This window comes from Aricia agestis, chromosome 4 (genome assembly GCF_905147365.1).
Source record: "Aricia agestis chromosome 4, ilAriAges1.1, whole genome shotgun sequence".
Taxonomy (NCBI): domain Eukaryota; kingdom Metazoa; phylum Arthropoda; class Insecta; order Lepidoptera; family Lycaenidae; genus Aricia; species Aricia agestis.
In genome coordinates, this window is record NC_056409.1 from 7,163,024 (window position 1) to 7,183,853 (window position 20,830).

Below are 20,830 nucleotides of genomic sequence, written 5' to 3' on the forward strand. Positions count from 1 at the left end.
GCAGCATGAAGCCTATTTGTAAAATTGTAAATGTTTCAAACTACTTTATATTATTATACTTACTAGATACAGGAACCAAGACAGTAGCATTGTGGAAGCGAATTCGTGGCAGTTTTGTTTACATGTCTTGATATCCATTTGACGAAACAAAATATGAGAAATCACATCCGAATTACAGTATGGTTTTTAGTTTGAGAAAGCTATGGGAGAACTAATTTGTTTAAAAATACAATCAAAAGTCGAAACGTAATTGTAAACTGTAGCTAATCTATATTATAAAGTTTGTTTGTTTGAACGCGCTAATTTCTACTGGTCCGATTTGAACAATTCGTTCAATGTTAGATAGCCCATTTATCGAGGAAGAATTTAGGCTATATTTTATCACGCTAAGACTAATAGGAGCGAAGAAATAGAGGAAAATGTGGAAAAAACGGGGAAATTATTTGAAAGGGCTTCTCACGAACTACTGGAGACAAAAAAAGAGGAACAATTTTTCTGTTATATGGCACAGATAAGAAGTAGACCACGTAAAGGATCATAAATATCTAATTTACGCGGGCAGAGGCGCGCGGAACGTCTAGTTATTATAATAAAAGATGTAAAATTAACTAAGTTAGTATACCTTTGAAATATATTACTAAGTAGATCCAGTTATCATTTCTTATGTTCATATTCTTTTGTTTCAGGTAAATCTGCCAAAGATAAAAGCAGTCAACGGGTTTTTATCTCCTAAATAATCGAACTGAATCTAGTTAATACTAGAATTTGGTAACGCAAAAGCAATTTTTTCGTTAAGTAGCTAAATCCAATCATATATTTTGTATTATCTATACATCTATACATATAAATAAAATTGGAGTGTCTGTTTGTAATATTGAAAGAACCGTTTTTTTACTACATGCATATGAATCTATATGCATGTAGTAAAAAAACGTATATACGATACATACACCAAAACAACATTTTATACAACTTTTGTCTGTGTGTCTGTCTGTCTGTTTGTTCCGGCTAATCTCTGAAACGGCTGGAGCTATTTTGCCGGGACTTTTTTTGGTAGATAGCTGATGTAGTAAGGTGTAACTTAGGCTACTTTTTAATCGACTTCCAAAAAGGTGGAGGTTATATTTTACTTTTTTCATATCTGTTTGCGGACTATCCATCTTTGTTATTACTTATTATACTATGTTAACGCGGACGAAGTCGCGGGCAACAGCTAGTCTTTAAATAAAAGCAGCTTTAAAGGTAATCCAATATTATCTCCGTTTGGTCTAGCTAACTCATACGAATAATGCTAAATATAACATCAGCTCTTTGAAAGGATATTATTGATGTTTCTGAAAAATAGTTACCCCTTGGTAACGTCGGGGTGTAGTGGATAGTTGAAATGTTCAACTTTCAAGTCCAGTGTGCAGTGGGCGGCAAAATGCATGTCTGGCCTGGGCGGGCGGGCGGCGTGTTAAGGTAGCTTTCCGTTTAACGAGCTATGCGGCCGCGACCGACAAAAATTCAAATAAAATGTCAATTTATGACCTAGGCTCGGGTTTCATTTTGCTTTACGCCACTACAAGCTAGTCGCTAGAAGAAAATGAAACCTATTACCTAGGTCATAAAGTGGTATTTTATTAAAAGCTTTTATTTAACTTGCTCTGTATGTATGTAAGTATGTATGTTACGGTGGAATTTTGGAACTCAATTTTGAAGTAGATATATTTAACCAATTGAGCTGAAATTTTGCATACACGTTTAGTTTGGATGACCATGCACGATGTAGTATGTGACATCACTCTAAATCCAATATGGCCGACCATCCATGATGCCGAAATAGTTATTTTCTATGCAGTTCTACAATATGGATATTAAATGAAATGGCTTTTTGAGAGTAACTCGAAAACGAATGTAACGTCATTCTACATCCAAAATGGCGGCGCATCCAAGATAGGGGAATAGATATTTTTAATGCACTACTGCAATATGGGTATCAAATGAAAGAGCTCATTGAGAGTATCATCAAAACGAATGTACTATCATTCTACAACCAATATGGCGGCTCATCCAAGACACGGGAATTCTTCTCTTCTGCAATATGAGTATCAAATGAAAGGGCTCATTGAGAGTAACTCGGAAACGAATGTAATGTCATTCTACATACAAAATGGACGCTCATCCAAGATAGGGGATTTTTAGTTAAGTGAAATTTAAATTTTTAGTCATGTAGAAATAAACGGAATATTTAAACAACTCGCTAGATATAGACACGGTTTTTTCACTGATTAAAATCAAGTACGATTTCTTAAGGACTTAATAGTTAATCAGTTAACAAATTCTTGAAACAAAACAAAACTAAGAACAGACTAACAGACTAATAAATCTACCCAGAGATATCTAAAAATCAAAAAATAAATTATATTCAAAAAACTTTTTGAAAAAAAGCTTTTATTTTAAAAACACTCTTAAAAGACAAAATAAATTTCTACTTGAAATGTATATTAAGGTAATAACCTCAATATACTGTACAATTTGCATGATAAGAAAAGCTTGTCGCGAGACTTAACGATCTGTCAGTATTTAATAAAAAATATAATATCAATTTAATCCTAATTAAATTGGTACCTACTAGTTTATTCACAAATCGCGCGACAAGCTTTTCTTATCATGCAAATTGTACAGTATATTGAGGTTATACCTTAATATACATTTCAAGGAGAAATTTATTTTCGTCTTTTAAGAGTGTTTTTAAAATAAAAGCTTTTTTTTCAAAAAGTTTTTTGAATATAATTTATTTGGATTTCTGTCGGTCGCGGTCGCCGCTAGGATCGGAAAGCCACCTTTAGCAGACCTGTGTTTGACGCCTCACTTGACTACACTTTTAATATAGAAATGTTGTGACTTGTTTGCTATTTGTAAAGCTAAGTAAATAGTACGCTACGCACTTTAAGCTTTTCGCAGTTGTAAAATTGTGAATTGTATATAATTGGAGATTATAGATTGGGTAAACTTCTGCGTATTTTTAGGTGTTTTACCCTCCTATATAGAAAAGAAAATGCCTGGGCGTTTTGGACATTTATGGGCACTTTGCCCAACTCTAGTTAAATACTAGCCGGCAGCCGCTATCCATTTTTTGACAGGTTTAATTGTAATTTGTACCTTTTATCTCTCTTGCGATTTTGTTTTAAATATAATTTTTTGTTTTTAAATATAGAGCCATGGCAACCATAACGTTTATCGCGCGGGACCGTAAGTTTTTTTAAGGCACATACTATCCATTGATGTTTCTATTTAAAACTGTTCAATGCAACGGTTTAAACTTGAAGACAGCAACGGACAGCTTTCGCATTAACAATAGCATATCTATTATTTTATGTAGAAAGGCAACACATACCTACTTATATTATTAGTCAAATAATAATATTTAAGTGACTCTGTGAGTAGGTAAATAGTTTTGAACTTTTATAGTAAACAGCGTAGTATTCCGACTTTGATATCTCATATCGAGTCAGTTCGATCGGTCGGTATTTGGAAGTGAGCCAAATAAATATCTCCCGGATTGTAATGTGGCAGGTATATAGACTAATTTCAGAAATTAACGTTAAAAATACTTTATAGTGGATAGACACGCGACGATTTTGTTAACCTTCGAAGAAAAATAATACGTTTATTTTTACAGGGAGACAATATTTGTTTTGTACAAAGAGTCAATATAATATTTTGTTTGTTTGTTTTTGTTTGATGTCTGTCGGGATTTAGTTATTGCTATATTATACTTAGCTAGTGCCCACTACCCGGTTCCTTTAAAAGAAGCTTTTGATTAGCTAACGTCAAAATATTAACCAACCAACTACGCTGTTGAAGAAATTAACCTGTGTCAAAAATTTTCAGAAACTGGGACTCAGAATAGGTCAGTTAAAATTCGGGAATAATTAATGTTACCCGGTTGGAATGTGAACAGATCTGGAATTTACCCTGATTATATTGTTAAGTGTTTACATAGAGTTATAATATTGTGTTAAAGAAGTTGTGTAAACTAAATACGGAGAGGTCAGGTCGACCTGCGATCAGTCCGACCTGTTAAATCTAGCTCCCCGTGTATATCTGTGTCAAAATATGTGTGGGTTTGAAATGAAACCGCCCTTTCATTTCCATATCGATTGACCTTTATGTCATACACTATTTAAAAACTTCTACACTGTTCTTTGCAAAGGTTAAAACAGTCAATAGAAATACTTAAATGTCAATTCTAGATATCTAGCTCGTATTCACGACAACTTGTATTATTACAAAATAGAAAACACGATACAAACTGGTATTCTTATATTTATTTCTTTAGAAATCAGATGAAAGCAAAAGATGTTCGTACATTACTCATCTCTACTTGTTTCTTTCACTAGCAGGAGATATTCCTGTTCCTATCGTGTACCTGTGGAAACGCGATACAAAAAATAAGATTACCAGAATGAAAGAGACAATATACTGATTTCTATGAGCTCCGCGACCAAACTGTAGAATATTAGTTCGGCTGTATTTGCTAATCATGACAGTTGTACAGTAAATACTTTCTAGTTCAGAGTTCACTAGCAACGTATTAACGACTTAGTGCAGTCACGCTCGAAAGCTTAAAATTCTTATTAAAACGTGGCGTGGCCGATTACAGTCACGAATAACGAGGATAAGCCAAAAAAATATAATTTATGACTCCATACTCGAAAGCTAACCTTGGCCAGTGACGTAGTTAGCAGACACACAGTCTGCAAGACGACATAAACATATGAGCTGTAAAACGTTTGGACTCTGGAGTCTGGAGTCTATCAGTAATGAAATAGCATGATTTATTGATAGAAATGATAAGAGTAATAATTGAATATGATCAGAATACTAGCGTGGTCGCGTAGTGTCTTTAGTTTGGTGAAGTTTAGAGGGACTGACTCACTTTGAGGTATTTGATGATCACTAAAATGTAATTAAGATTTTAACAAACTCCATGCTTTTGCTGTTAAACTCGTAATTAAATTAAAATTAATTAGTCTTTGGGTGCGGCCAGTTTATGTCCTGTTGCAATATTATGTTGGCGTAAGTTAATGAAATAGGTACGTTACGAGTATAAGGCTGCGTTTCCACCGGAGATGAGCTAAGCTGCGTTGCGACTTGCGAGGAATGTGTTTTACAAGAACCAATAGAATCGTTGCGCTGAACGTGGTCAGGCAAATAAAGCGTTTCTATTGGTTCTTAAAAACACATTCCTCGCAACGCAGCTTAGCTCAGCTCCGGTGGAAATGCAGCCTAAGTCATACGAGTACGTTTCGGATCAAGTCGCTTAGTAATCATACTAAAAGCTTACGTTAGTCACAAAGTCGTGAATCATAACGTTGTTACGTAACATTTTTGCATTAAAAGCTTAACTTTTCCCCGATAAGTGAAATTAAATTTGCGACGTCGCGTCGCGCCTTCAGTTTTTGGCCATTTTACGAGTAAACATTCCTTTAGTTTCTTGTTTCTATTCAATTACCTCCGCGCTCGCGAGGAGTCTTATTAAAATTCTCCGGGCGAAATTATTTCGGAAGCAAATATTGTTAGCTCAGTCGAGAGCTTTCGGGGATTCCGTCGCTCCCCCGGGATCGCCGAGGAAAATGTTGCGTGGAAAATATATATCCGAGTAATCATTGGTGAAATTATGGCCGTCGAAAAATAAGAATGGGGTCAATAGGCGCCGGGGACGCGCCCTGATTTATAGTGTCGATGCCGCTGCCTGTTCTCTCGTTTGTAATGGACCGAATTGGTTTCGGCGCCAAATCCTTGTCTTCGCATCTTGAGGCCGCTCGTTTGTATTCCGCAGACGACTTTATGTGTTTATATGTCGCTATTCCTAAGTCGTAAAGGGACTGCGGGAATCGACTTACTTTATGTTCTTTTATCATGTTACTTTTGTCACATAAATTATTCCGCTATTTGGGTGGGATTATATTTTGTAAAAAGCCATAAATGTAGGATATTTACATGTGTATAGAGATATGGAATGCGTAATACGTTAAAGATACAAAACGATTTACATAAGTGGTATTTTATGCGCTTTGTTGCATTGAATTGATAATGCTAAGAACAGGGTCGAAACCCTAATGTTATGTAATGGATTTAACACGGTGTATCGGTGGCATAAAAAGACCAAGTTTGCCCCAAAAACGGCTTCTGTTAATCAGGAGTTGGTTGTTTTGCCCGGTCGGGTCGGCTGGTGCGCTATCGTGGTCTGGCGCGGGGCCAAACACATGCCGGGGCAGAGTTCGCCCCGGGAGTAACTCAGCGGCCGCCCCGACCGCATCTACAGGGCTATAGGTGTTGTTACGACTTACGACAATGAGCGACAACCTGCCAATGCATGATGGAGTCTTGGAGTCTTGGACGTGATCGAAGATACAGGCCCTGCGATCAATTTTAACTTAAGAACTGGTAAATAGTAAATACACTGCACTGCAACAGTAATGTCACCTCTATACGGTTCACGGTTGAACTAATTTTAATGAAATTCTGTAATAGAGGTTCTTTATTGTTTCCGTCACAAAATTTTACGGTTTCGGTTGCGTTCCCAACATTGCTAGCAACATCTTCATGATGTGTTAGCTTGATATCCTGACAGCGGAATTTTTAAACGTAGATAATTAAATATGCCAGAGCGAGATATATTATAAAGTTCGTACTTCGTAATATACCTATGTGAAAACTTTGCTCCGACATATAATATTAACCACCTTTTAATATAACTTATAAAAGTTAAGTAATATGTCAAAGGTAATGGAAATTGTCGTTAGCAAGTCTTTAATCACAGACCATTAAATCATCAAAGGTTTAAGCTACAAATTATTAATATTGCTCCGATACCATTTGACAATTGATTGATGAAGTAATAAAATATTATTTACTATACCTATCTACAATCTACATAGTATATTAAATGGTAATTTACATCGTTACACGAATATGACTGCTGGATGCTGGACTCGACTGAACATGCTTGCATAGATAACAGCTAATGGATGCTGGAAATGTTCGCATTGATATAAAAGTGCTGATCAGTTTGAGAGGTGGTCCAAATTTTTTTCAAAATAAAATATATTTTCAAATGGATATTATAATTTATTTTATTCTTTGCAGCAAATAAAAAACAATTTAGTTTAAATTGTCAAATAACACTTTAAGGGGTTATTATTAATTATGATGATGATAGGTTTTGTTTTGTGTAAGGGGCGGCCTTTTTACTCACCTGTTATGTTGATAAAAGTAATTTTTCAAATAATGGTTGGCTTTTTAGAGGAAAACCTGGGTTAGAGTAACCCACTTGATTCCCTAAATACTGTAGGCCTACTACGAAACCTTTTTGAGACTCAAACAATCGGACGAGAATGCTGCGTCCTGCTCTAACGACGTCATTTCACGTTTGTTAGAGTAGGAGGCTCGTCCGATTGTTAGGGCCTCAAAACAGTTTCATGGTACAAGCCCTGTAGCTCTACCATGAGTTTAAAGCTATAGTATTTCTCGATACTCGATACCGACTACCGTAAATTTTTAGTATCGCAAATTTTACAGCGCCTCTAGCGGTCACTTGTGGAACTAAATTCGCCATACTAAGTATTTACGTAGTCGGTATCGAGTATCGATAAATACTATAGCTTTAAACTCATGGTAGAGCTACAGGTTCTGATTCACTACCGCAAGTCGCAACCTATTACTGGCGCCTGCTACTGTATCGATGTAAATCAACACTTTCAGCGAATCCTCAATATATAGATAGTGTACACTGTACAGTGAAGTACAAATTGATACAAATGTACGGGCGATGTTCGCGACAAGCTTTTAATTTCCAATGCAAATTGTATTGTTTTCATGTTATCAATTAATATTTCATTTATACAACCTGCGCTGAAGCTCGCTACGTATTGTTCAATAAACGTGATTAATGGGCTGAAAATATTATACGTTTTATATAATATTTTTATAGCGATTAATAATATTTCCTTTTTATTCCTTGACAAACCACCTAATTCCCAAGATGGACAAATAAAGGTGATCACGAACGTATATATTATATTCGTCTTTAATTGCCCATGAATCATGATCGTTGTAGATATTGGTCCAACTTAAAAATGCGGCGCTAATTACATGCTATCTCTCGAGCCTTCAGTAAAGGGTCATTGGGAGTTGGGTCATTGAGACTTTTGACAATGTATTTTATCAGCCTTTAATGCTCATTTTATTGGCCTTACACTAAACGGTGAAATGGGCCATCGACAGGAAAACAGTACATTGGCATCTTCCGTTTCCTTCGCGTTTGGTGCAATGCGGGCGCGGGGTGAGGGGGGCTGCACTCGACCACGTTCAAGTGAACGTACGTCCTCCCAATAACGGGACTTTCTTCGGACGCGAGTTAAAGTACTCGATACAAGGAGTAACAGATGTTCACAGTTGTTTTGCCCCTTACAAGCCCCTATAACGATGACATAGGGTATTTTATATGTTTACACTACACACTGTCAGTTGTCACGCACTAACTAATGTTACCTATTTAGTAAGTGGGAACCAAAGAAAATTTCCTCTGCCAGATTGAGATTTAGTAGTCACTTCCGTCCAACAAGAACTCGTCGACCGTCGTAGTAGACCGTAATTATCACCTGATAACTAAAGTTATCAGACGATTCAGGGATTACTTCTAACTTCTAAGGTTAAGGTTTGAACTATTACTTCAAAGTGACTCATTATAATATTTAACGCTAATTAAAATAAATTATTGATTTGTTTTAAGTAGCGCTAGTAAAATTAAATAAATAGATAGGCATTATTATGACAATATTAAAAGTGTGGACCAAAGTGTGGACATTACTAAAAGTGTGGACCGCCGACAGCAAATTGATGCTATTTACACTGACTTCAGCAGCGCCTTCGATAAAGTAGACCATAATATATTAATCGCTAAGCTACATACGTATGGTATTCAGGAACCGCTACTCTCGTGGTTCCGTTCCTATATTGAAAACCGAATTCTGAGAGTGACGGTCAATGGATACTCCTCAGAACCTTTTTTTGCCACCTCTGGAGTTCCACAGGGTTCTCATCTCGGCCCCATCCTCTTCCTAATCTTTATAAATGATATTTCGTTATATTTGAAATTTAGTAAGTACTCTATGTTCGCTGACGACCTTAAAATATACCGAGTAATCAAATCAATTGAGGATAGTATCCTTCTTCAAACAGATATTAACGCTCTCCAGAAATGGTGTAATGAAAATAGAATGTGCCTCAATGTTCTAAAATGCGCCCACATCAAATTCTCACGCAAAAAAAATATAATTCAATCCCGTTATTTCATCCAGGGCCAGCTGCTTCAGGAAGTATCAGTAATTAAGGATCTAGGCGTTATTCTTGATAAAAAATTATCCTTTGCTGAACACCTAAACCAGATACTAGCAAAATCATGGATGATATTGGGTTTTATTAAACGTAACACCGCTGAATTAAAAAATGTAGATAGCATTATCGCAATCTTTAACGCTCTAGCACGCAGTACTCTGGAATACGCATCACCGGTCTGGAACCCTCACTATAAAATTCATATCGAAAGGATAGAGAGCGTTCAAAAAGCCTTCACACGCTACCTCTCCTACAAAGATAAGTCTTGTCCCTACAGAGCTAACTACCAAAGACGCCTGAAACACTTTAACATCCACTCTCTCGAGCAACGTAGGCTAGTAGCTGATCTCTGCACTCTTCACAAAATAATTAATCGCACCCTAGACTGTTCGAATATATTAGGTCTTGTCAACATACACGTACCCCGTTGTCTTCCTAGGCGACCTCACAAAACATTCACACCAATCCCCGTAAGAACCAACCTAGGTAAATACTCTACAATTAACAGACTCACATGCTCTTATAACAAACTCGCCGTCCATGATATTGACATTTTCTATGATTCCCTTGCAAATTAAAAAAAAAAACTATTTGACATTGATACGTATTGGTTATGTTTATAATAAATATGTAATCGTTATTAGAAAAAGTGAATAAATTGTGCAGTAATAACAATGACAAAATATTTATTTTTTTATGGCGTCGTTACAAGGCTACCAGGCTCAATTTTGTTGAACTGTCAAATGTGGCCTATTAAATTGCCCCGACTATAAAATATGTATTTTGTCATCTAGTTGTAAAGTTTAGTAATAATGTTAAATGTACGTTGTCCTCTAATAATTGTAACGCTTGACTATCCCAATTATGTATTTAACTTAATTTGATTTAATTTAATTTGATTTCATTTGACTTAATTTAATTTTAATTTAATTTAATTTGATTTGATTTAAATTATTTGCTATCATGTTAAAACTCATTTTTATCCTATGACTTTTTATTAGAATTATTAACTTTTATCATTGACCAATTGTTATTATGTCTTTATATAAACTGATTTTAAACTAATCGTATTAATAGGGTTAATTTTTTAAGCATTAATTTACTCTTAAGTTTTTAATTTTCTTTTACCTTAAATACGGAGAATCTTTGTTCAAGCTGTATATACCTGTAATAGACTATTGCGTTAGATCTTATCATAGCTGTAGTAGATTTTAATTATGAATGTTGCCGCAATGTGTTGTTGGTATATCTTTAATAAATAAATAAATAAATATTTTAATCCTTCGATCGTAGATGCTTGGAAATCTATTGTTATTCTATTGTGTCTCGCTCACCGGTGAGCTTATGGGGCTGACGGGTTAATATCCTTTGAGCCAGTTCACTCTTTACAGAAGAGCTTTTTACGAATTTTGAATAATGTAGCAGGTAGCTCATAATGAAACATTTCTTTGAATCCATATTGAATTAGTCCACGATTCGAGGACCTAGGACTTAATTGAACCTGTGTTCCTTGAATTAATTAAGTAGAGTAAATATCGCCCTTGCTATCTGAATTGTGAAACACAAAATTAGTAAAATACTTACATAATTATAACAGTTTGGTTCGCTACTTAGTGCTTGCGTTGCCGCTGTAAACAACCTTCGTTTGTTGGCAAAGCTTAAATATTACATTATCTTTATATTTTGTATCATTTTACCTCTTGCACGTTGGATTAATGAATATTGATTTATGATTAATCTAGATAAATCTATGTTTATCCTCATTTTTACAGAAAAATGACAGCAGAAGAATACATTTTCTTTATTGTAAAAGACAATATTTGTAATAATTATTTATTGTCTTACTAGAATAGAAGGCTGAATGTTGTCGATTTACCCAAAATCGGTAGGAAAAATTGAAAACATGCTTCCATCGTGCACTATGTAAAATTTGTACCTGAATCAAACGTTGATGGAAACTAGGTCACGAGCTCCCCGACTATTGGCTGCGCTCTCAATTTATTTCCCTATTGGAAGTTTTTGTTGGCGACTGCTGGCTGCTGACTGAAGACAATCCAATTGTAGGGTCCGAGCCAGGTGATGTTTTGTTAGTGATTGACGTTATGACGCGAGCAATTTGTTCGCTACAGTTGAGGAGATGGGGCATCTATGTCGCAGTCGAATTGTATAATCCGCCGTACTACATTACGCTGTTACCAAAAACAGGACCTTTTGTAATGCGGCGGTTCTATAGCTACTTTTTACTATTAGCAGGATTATATGCTTCTGAATAAAAATCCGCCGGAATTTATTCGGCGCCATACGTGATACGTCATACAACACGACTAGCCATAATTTAATAAAGCGAGAGATTAGTCGCCTTTTTGACAGTTTTTAGTTCCGATTCTTAACACTCGTGGCGATGCCTGTGACATAACAACAACAATGGCGTTGGAGCGGTTGGACACATATTAAAGTTAATTGTAAAATTGCGAAATTTTAAGTGAATTAAATAAAGAAAACAATTAATTGAAGAACATTTTTAAGTGCAATTAAATAATTTTTACTCTTCTCGCTGTGGAACATATTTTATTCTACTTGTTATCATTACGCTTGTGTAATAATAACACTAAACTATGGTCACCTTAGTTAATTTGCCATTTAACCAGTTAGCTAAGCGTCATCTAGCTGTAGTGTTGAACGTTGCAGTCAACAAGTCGGCTAAACGACGTATAGCCATGTGATTGAATGCGCTGTTCAGTCAAAGGGCTAGCTGTTTGATTGAACGGCTATTTTAACCAGTTGGCTGCGACATATACTTATAGTGTCAAGCGAAACAATGTAGCCACCTCTTTCCTTGTGCCATCTAGGGATGCGGGGACATTGTTTCGTCTAGACTCTAGGCCAAACATATTGACTATTTCAAATCACGAGGCACTGAAGGCAGTCACCAAACATTTTTATATGAACTTTTGTGACTCACCTCGTAGTAACCCGATCATAATATTATCTAGTAAATTACGTATGTTAACGACTGCCAAATTTTATAACTTACTGCAAACGAGTGCAGTTACCTAGAGAGTAGAGGCTAGATAGCTGCTCTGAAAGTCTGCTTTGCAAATTGAAAAGTTGTTTAATTTTCATTATTCACCGTCACTCGTGTCACTGAAGTTTAATTGTGCGACAGACCGGCAAGATTACCATAGACTTAGAGAATGGAGTATGGACAGAGCTTTCCCTATACAATTGTAAAGTAAATACACTATACAGGTAGGAAAGTGTAAGAGAGATGAAACTTACGTGCATCCTATTGTTTTCTTTGTCTAGAATTATAAATTTATTGGTCAAGAATCAAGATGTACTTGTATAACTATAGACCTATAAGACAGAGACAAGTTTTGTCCGCGCAATCACTTTCTCTCCTTCTAGCGAGTGGTCAATTTAATACGAGCATTGCTGAGTCCGCGGTACCTAAGGGTATGTTCAGAAGACATGCACCAGACGTTAATAATTAAAAGACTTCCCAAGTCCCAACGCAATGCAAAACAAACATAGGCGGCTTCCATCCAAATTCCAAAAGGATTTACTTACGTACATTTTTACGTAACGTTTATAGAGTGTTCACCGGCCATTTGGTTCAATGAGCATACAACCTATCGTTAATGTACACTGCACAGCCATAAGCCATAGACTAAGGGCCTGATTACACATACCCAAGGGCGTCGCCAGCCGATGGCGCAGGGGGGTGCAAGTTGACTTTACCTACTACAATTCATACTTTTCTCATTCTCTATGAATGAGAAAATAATGTATGAATTGTTGGTAAATTCGACAGCAAATAAAGCTTTTCACTTCTACTACGAGCCTTACATCTATTACCAGATTTTAATATTATAGTGGTCGTTGTTTGCATTATATTTGGCAACTTTTTTAGAATCTCTAGGGGGGGGGGGGGGCAGCTGCCCCTCCCTGCCCCCCCCTTGGCGACGCCCTTGCACTTACCCAGTAGGGTGGTGACTGGCGAGACAGTGCCCTGGCTTAGCACATACCGAGTGCCCAGCCAAAAGCACTATATCGCCACTTTACTCGGATGGTGTAATCAAGCCCTTACTCTGTGGCGACTACTGTCTAGCGAGCTCGCGACAAAGCAAATATTAACTCAGACGCCGTGTCTAATTGTCTAATTAGCTATGCAAAGCGTAAAAACTTTCCAAATTCAATATAAAGTCCAATCTCGTGCAAATCTTTAGAGAGTAAGCAACTTTGTTCAGGTAGACTCGCTTTAGACCTTAGGGAGTTGTCTACTTAGGTACTTACTACTCAAAAATACAAGAAAAAGATCATAAAATAAAAGTTCTTTAAAGATGTTAAATGACGAAGAAATACATCGTACGTCGTTTCTAAAAAGTAAATTTTAAGTAACGTACCGAAGTGATAAAAATTTAAGTTGTTCTAAAAATAGAATCTAATTTTACTATGCACCCTTTCGTTCTATTTTAAATTTGCCAGTCCAGTTTTAACGCCAAAGAGTTATTCTCAGATAAATTCTATTTGGGTCGAATACGTTCTTATTAGTGGAAAATTGTAACAAACAGGAAGTGTAGAGTGCTTGATAAATATTATCGCGACAGTGCAACGCCGCGACCCGCGCCGCGACGCAAGTGGGCGATTCTGACTAACTGTTATGGTCTATTTTCATTTGCTCCCAGTTGATTACGGCAAACGAGATAAATAATACACCGAGCCCCCTTAGTCCTTACACAGTGGAAAAAAAAAACAATATCCCGCTTTCTCCTTTCATAAGGGTAATGTTGTGCGAACTATTTGTTTTGCAAAAAAATATAAACAAGCAAGAACGAAATTAAATGTTAAGAAATAACAACCCACGTTAATAATACCTTAATGATAATATTATAACAGATTCATCAATATTTATATTGTTACGTAAATATAACCGTTATAATAACGAATTAATATAGAGTTTTTTAATATTAGTGTTAATTTATTCAATTTGTTAAGATTTAGTAGTTTACCTACATTTATTTTATAAATAGTAAACCAAGGTAGTTATTAACAATTTCAACAATTTCATTAACTGGCCCTGTGGCGCAACGGATAACGCGTCTGACTACGGATCAGAAGATTCCAGGTTCGAATCCTGGCAGGGTCGTGAAAACTTTTTAAGATTTAAGTTTTTTATTTCAAGACTCTGGCATATAATATACATATTGTTTTAAGAAATTAAATAGATTTAAATAATTATGTATTTTTTATGTTGTTACAGATAAACCTCCGCTTGATCTTGGTGTCTGGTAAAACGAAGGAGTTCGTGTTCAGCCCGGTAGACTCGGCCGGCGACATAGCAGTTCATGTTTACGACAATTGGCCAGAAGGTAATTAGCATAATTAATTTTGTCGTTAATGTTAATAACTAATAATAATAAATGGCAAAGAGCCTTACCTTCGACCCAAATCCCAATTAAAGCTTTTGATTTCGATACTGGTCTTTGGCCTCAGAATATCGTATTAACGCCATCTAGCGGTGACAGGAAGGCTAGAGTTGTCGAAAGCTTAGGAATTGGCTGTTCCAAAACTGCATTATTTATAATGAATATGTCGGCAGGGAATTATTATAATTAGGTGAGTATTGTGTAGGTACCTTAACTTCTTTACCTTGCATTTTTAGACAAACTTCCTACGCAAAAGATTCTCAATTCCCATAGCGTTACTCTTCAACGTTCCAACGGCAATCTTTTATGTGGCGGGCTAATACTTCATAATCGATATCCAGGCATACCTCCGACACGGTAATCGGTATAGTGATGGGCAAATAATAGATAAGTATAGCGTTTAGCTAGACCGTAGACATTGTGTTCAATCGAGCGTTCAGTCCCTGACCTCGCCAAGGGAACTCCGCTCTTACGCATTACGATTTAGCACCGATTTTGCGATATATCGAAGGTCAGGCGATGCTTTAATATTCAGCTCAAAAGAATGAAGTATATGGGCCAGGGAATAATTTATGATAGCATTAGTTAGGAAATGATACATGTATCTCCGATCGCCCCGAGCGATATAATATCAATATTTCCCAAAGTGGGCGATAACGCACCCCTTGTGGGCACTGAAGGTCTAGAGGGGGGCGGTGTGGCTTGGTCCTACACCGCCCCCCTCTAGACCTTCATGAATGAATCAAAAAATCGGGGCGTTGTGTAGAGGCTTAGGGGGTGATTTATTTCATCTGGATGCATTTTAAATTGAAACAATGTGGGCGCTAAAAAATAATTTGTTTTCAAAGTGGGCAGTAGACAAAATAAGTTTGGGAACCCTTGCGATATATATCATAGAATAGTGGATACGATGAAATTATATTAGGTTCGCATTGTGCTTTAAAACTTCTAGAGCTTTCAAGAAAATATTTCAATCTGGTATCGTCATGAATCTCCGAGGCGGTAATATTCACTTATTATTGTTTGTGAAATTGGACTTTGATTCAACTGCGGAATAACAAGCCGAATTGAAGTCTTCTGCGCTGCCTGAAATAATATGAATTATTCAAAACAGAACGAGGATTTAGGTATAAAATCCGGTGCCCTCACTGATTTCGGTCGGTTGTTTTGCTGCGAGTTTGAAAAATAAAGTACCAAACTCGCTACATACAGATTTTATTAACAACGCGCGCAAACTAACAGAATAACAGCATTCGTACAAATATTTTCATATTTTCCGAGTTCGTATGCGGAAGTTCAGTCGAAAAATGTAGCATTTTCATCGGCGATATACGACGTGACACAGGTGAGCACTCGACGCCGGAGACACAATGGAGCTGGCTGCGGGCGGTGGGTCACGGTGACGTATAATGACACATTTCGTCTCGTTTCCTATTCCCACTGAGATAGCGTCAGCGCTGTTTACACTGCGATGCCGGTGAATGCTGGGCTTGTTACGAAAATGGTACACCTGTAACTACTACTACCTTCGACCTACTCCCAGAGAATTCAATTTAACATGAATCTTTAAAGTAGTACTGCTGAATTAGGCGGCCATCTTTATTTATCAATACACTACACTGACTGTCTCAATAAAGTGTACCTGTTTATGTAGTTCACGAGTCTAGTCAATAAGCTTTGAAATGAAAGAGCACTACAAACACTGTGCCTTGTTTATCGAGCCAGGAGCGAGCGCCGGCGATGCATATTCAACTGTATCGACAGTATCCCGGTCCACTTGAGCTGCTCGGGCAGGATGCACGAAGACGCGTCTAGCTCATATAAATTAAAAAGACGGATATGGAGCGTCGTACGGGACTGGGTACCGTTACGACTTAAAACGGTATGGTTAAGCTTATCAGCTTATGTTATCGTTATGTTTACAAGGAATATTATTAAGGCTGTTTGTCAAGGTTGTAATTAAATATTATCGGTATACTTAGTTGTATAGAAGGGGCTTTGTTGTAAATGCCAGCGTGCTGTCTATGTCTACCAGTTGCAAAGGCTTTCTATTATCCGAAGGAAAGCTCTAGTCTGTATAATAAGCAGAAATTTTAGGGCGATCTTCTGGATTAAGAATGAATATTAAAGCTAGGACGTGCATACTTCATACAAAGATACAGGACCTGAAAAGTATGCTTTTGCTGATGGTCCAGACGCATAAAGGGTTGTGATAAATCAAATGTGACAAACCTTCAGAGTAAAGAAACAAAAGATACTACTAAATAAAGTTTTCAGCACCTCCCAGCTAGAATTATTATAACACTGAAAAACCTGTTAAAAGTACAATGGAGTTAATCTAAGTCCGCCTGCATTGATCTACGCTGGCTTCGGCTTCAAAGGCAGCTCACGTCGTCTCGTGAATAGTTTGCCGCTTTTGAGCGGCACAAACGTTTTTAAATGCACTTACTGAAAGCAATTATGGAAGTTCTGAGGCAGGATCTGCTCGAGAAGTACTCTGTACGCCGTACGCGTGTGCTGATAGAAAAGATCCTTGATCTACGTTCCCGTTGACTGGCATTGAAAAGTTATTGTACTTGTGTAGAAAGAATTTATAATGAATACCTAATGTCCTATTTCTATTTCTTTTTATGGGGATTTATCTATTCAATTAGCGCTTTCGATTGGCTAACGTATCGACGTACCTGTTAAGAAAATATAAAGTCCTGAATATGTCGGAAACCTTAGGCTAAATAAATACTGGACATAGTTGTGTAAAACTCCTTTTAATGATTTTTACCGTGAATTAAAAATAAGATGAAATGGCTAATAGAAGATTTTTTAACTTAAGTACCTACTTAAAAATTGTGCAGCTATTTGATAATCTCTTTTCATTACTCCACGAAACGGAGTGGATATTCTAGAAAATTCACAAAGGACTTATGATTACGGAGTGGGTGATATTGAAAAGTGATCGTCACGTTTGAGCCGGCGACTCAAAGACCGGACAAAAACTCTCGCTAATGAAGTGCCGTAATTGCGGACCGAGAACTCGCCAAATTAAAAATCGATGGCGTCTACCAGAAGATGATATAATGGAAAAACTGATAAGGTTGCCAGTTTTCGAACGAAAAATTCAATTAATGCGAACGAGTAAGAACACAATAAGCAGAAGTAAAGAAAAGTAGATTTCGTACACAAAACGCTACCTACCTATTATCTAACCTACCAATCCATTGAACTTATCTCGTAGTTTCGTATCGACATGAAATATTATTGTCATGTTCAAGTTCAACCCTACCTTTTCACAATTTTTCGTGAGCCTGTCCATACTCTGCATTCTGCAACATGCGAATTTCCCGTTCACAGGATGTTCTGCTGCCGCTCCTTTTGTTCTAACCCCCGTTATGTTTAAACGCATACCTCGTTACATGCGTACCATGTAACATGCAAACACGATTTGATGCTATCTCCACAAAGGTTTCATGCAAGTAAAAAAAGAAACTCATAACGGAGCGCGGGTAAAATTAGATATTCATTCTTCGCACCAGGGGGCATGTCAAGTTCATGTTAACGGTCGTTATCCATGTCGTGCTGACATTTCGTTATTCTACCATAATGATCTTACATAGCTTGATATACTAGACGATCTTACGCAATACACAAAAAGTAAAAAATGAAAGAAAATTAGCAATATATGAACAGAGTAAAACTAGGGTTAGCATTCATCCTTGATGTACTCCGGAACTTTTATAAGCATATTGTTATAAGATAGGCCGTCCTATCTAATTTGTAAATGTCAAACGATCATTAACTGCATTTATCATAATTCATAATCTTCGGAGTACGGACACTGATAAAACAAATATTACTGAATTACTTATTTCAGCTACAAGTAATACCTAGATAGTAATAGATTAAAAAATTATAACAACCTGAAACCCAAGGGTAAACCTCAATAAGGGTATTCAGGCTCATATTATAGTTAAGAGTCCGGGTGCCATCGCAATTATTCTCAAACAAATGTAATATCAAGATCATTTCCCATACGAGAATATTTACCATATTTGAAATTTATTATTATTTAGCTTAAGAATCTTTGTACAGGGACCTAGGTAATTACTATCATAAGCTGAATCAGTGTTGCCAACTTAGTGGAATTTCCACTAGATCTGGTGGTTTAGACGTACCTTTCGGCGGGAAAAATTTGGTTTTAGTGGCTAGTGGATTTCTTAGTGGATTAGATTATTTAAGTTAGTGGTAGCTTCGACATTAAACTTTTTTTATTATTTTTCTAACCCTTGAAGACGCATACTGGAAACTTAATTATATTATTATTACCTTTATTCGTTTTGCCGCATTCTAACGCTGATATAGAGCGATTATTTAGCATGATGAATTTTGTCAAGACTTAACAGAGAAACCGGATGAAGTTTGATCGCCTTTCTTTCGTGCAAACTGCAAGGTTAGCACTTAGCACGCGAAAGCAAATGCTGTAATAACAACATAATACCAAATACCGTATTACAAAAATTAGAACTAAAGAAATTTATTCTTCACAAACTGAACAAGTAAATGACAATGATTCCTCTGAAGACGTTCATCTTTACTCTTTAGTTAAGTACCTACTTATACATAGGTACATAGGTAACTAAAGTTTTCCTTTTTGTAGTTATTTCATAATAATAATAACGTTGTTGTTGTATTATTTTCAAATTATATTCAGATAGGTTGTTGTTGTCTTTACTTTATTTAGTGGAATTCTGGTGGTTTGAGAGGCCATTTAGGTTTTAGCGGTTTCTGGTGGTTTACGCTGCTGAATTTGGTGGGTTAGTAAAAAAAAAGTTGGCAACACTGAGCTGAATAATAACTCAAATATTGGTAAATATTCTCATATGGGAAATTATCTTGGTATTACGTTTGTATGAAAACTGCGATGGCACCCGGACTCTTAAGCCACAAATTTTTGCCACTATTGCCATCATGATTGCAAAGCTGTCTATAGCAGTCACGATCGTCGACTTTGGGAAATATTAAGAGACTTATTTATCTATTGGGAGAGGCCGCATAATACTAATATTGCAAAAATATTGACCATTAATCATTATTATTTGCTGTAAAAACCGCAATTTAAACTGATAGCGGCTAATCGCGCAATTATCCACAAATGAGAGTCGGGCGTCATAATATGGTGTAGTTAAAGAGTTTCCCTCCCAGCCTATAATTAAAGTTATTACCGGGTATCATGGCTTGTTAAAACTTCCAAGTGTTTGCCCGGCGCCGGCCCCGCTTCTAATTTCTTATTTTGTACTTATTCTGTAGAGTGTAGATTATGTAACTGAGCCGAAGTTAAATCGTTACTAAGGGTACGATTTTGTTTTGATTTTATAGTATAAATGATTTCTAAGTAGCCTAAGAGAATGATCCTCCTAAAGAACCTTAGACACAAGGTTACTGTTGATGATTGGAAAGACATTCGTATAATCTTGAATACCTCTTTAAAAAGTGTTTTGTGTTTAGCCGTTAAGGTATTATGTATATACATTATAAAGCCTTGAATTAAGTATTTATATTAAACTTTAGGATTCTTTATAAATCAATGGTTAGCATTTTTGGCTCCCGTGGGGCGGATCGTCATTGAAGGTCGAAGACGCGAACACAGCAGCTATACATATTTTAAAACAGCCTTAACTACAGGGTCTAGACTCTGGAGACTCAAGTTTTACAAAAGAATTCCTTTTACAAAGAGAGCTTTTGAGGCTATAATGAGCGCTAACAAAGGATTTTTTAGGATTCTATCACTAGAGAGGTGAAAATTACTTCAAATGTTTTTTAGGTTTAATTTTAGGGTACCGTGCCAACCCAAAGGTTAAAAACGGAACCCTATTACTAATACGTCTCTGTCTGTCCGTCCGTCTGTGTGACAGTATAATATTGTAATTTTTATCTAAGAGCCGCTTTAGCTAAACAGTTCGAATTAAAAAATAATATAGTTAATATGTATCTCGCCGCTATACTACAAAAAACAATATTAA

At 36.4% G+C, this 20,830-nt stretch overlaps 1 protein-coding gene and 1 non-coding gene across 2 annotated transcripts in view; both read left to right on the forward strand.

Moving 5' to 3' along the window:
* LOC121726299 (ubiquitin-like protein 3) overlaps nucleotides 1-20,830 on the forward strand; it is a 135,832-nt gene that overhangs the window by 108,893 nt on the left and 6,109 nt on the right. The window contains exon 2 of the mRNA XM_042113595.1: nucleotides 14,651-14,759. Within this exon, the coding sequence (XP_041969529.1) occupies nucleotides 14,651-14,759 (109 nt within the window). The remainder of the gene's footprint in view (nucleotides 1-14,650; nucleotides 14,760-20,830) is intronic.
* Nucleotides 14,464-14,536, forward strand: Trnar-acg. Its single transcript has one exon. It is a non-coding gene; the product is annotated as a tRNA-Arg (tRNA).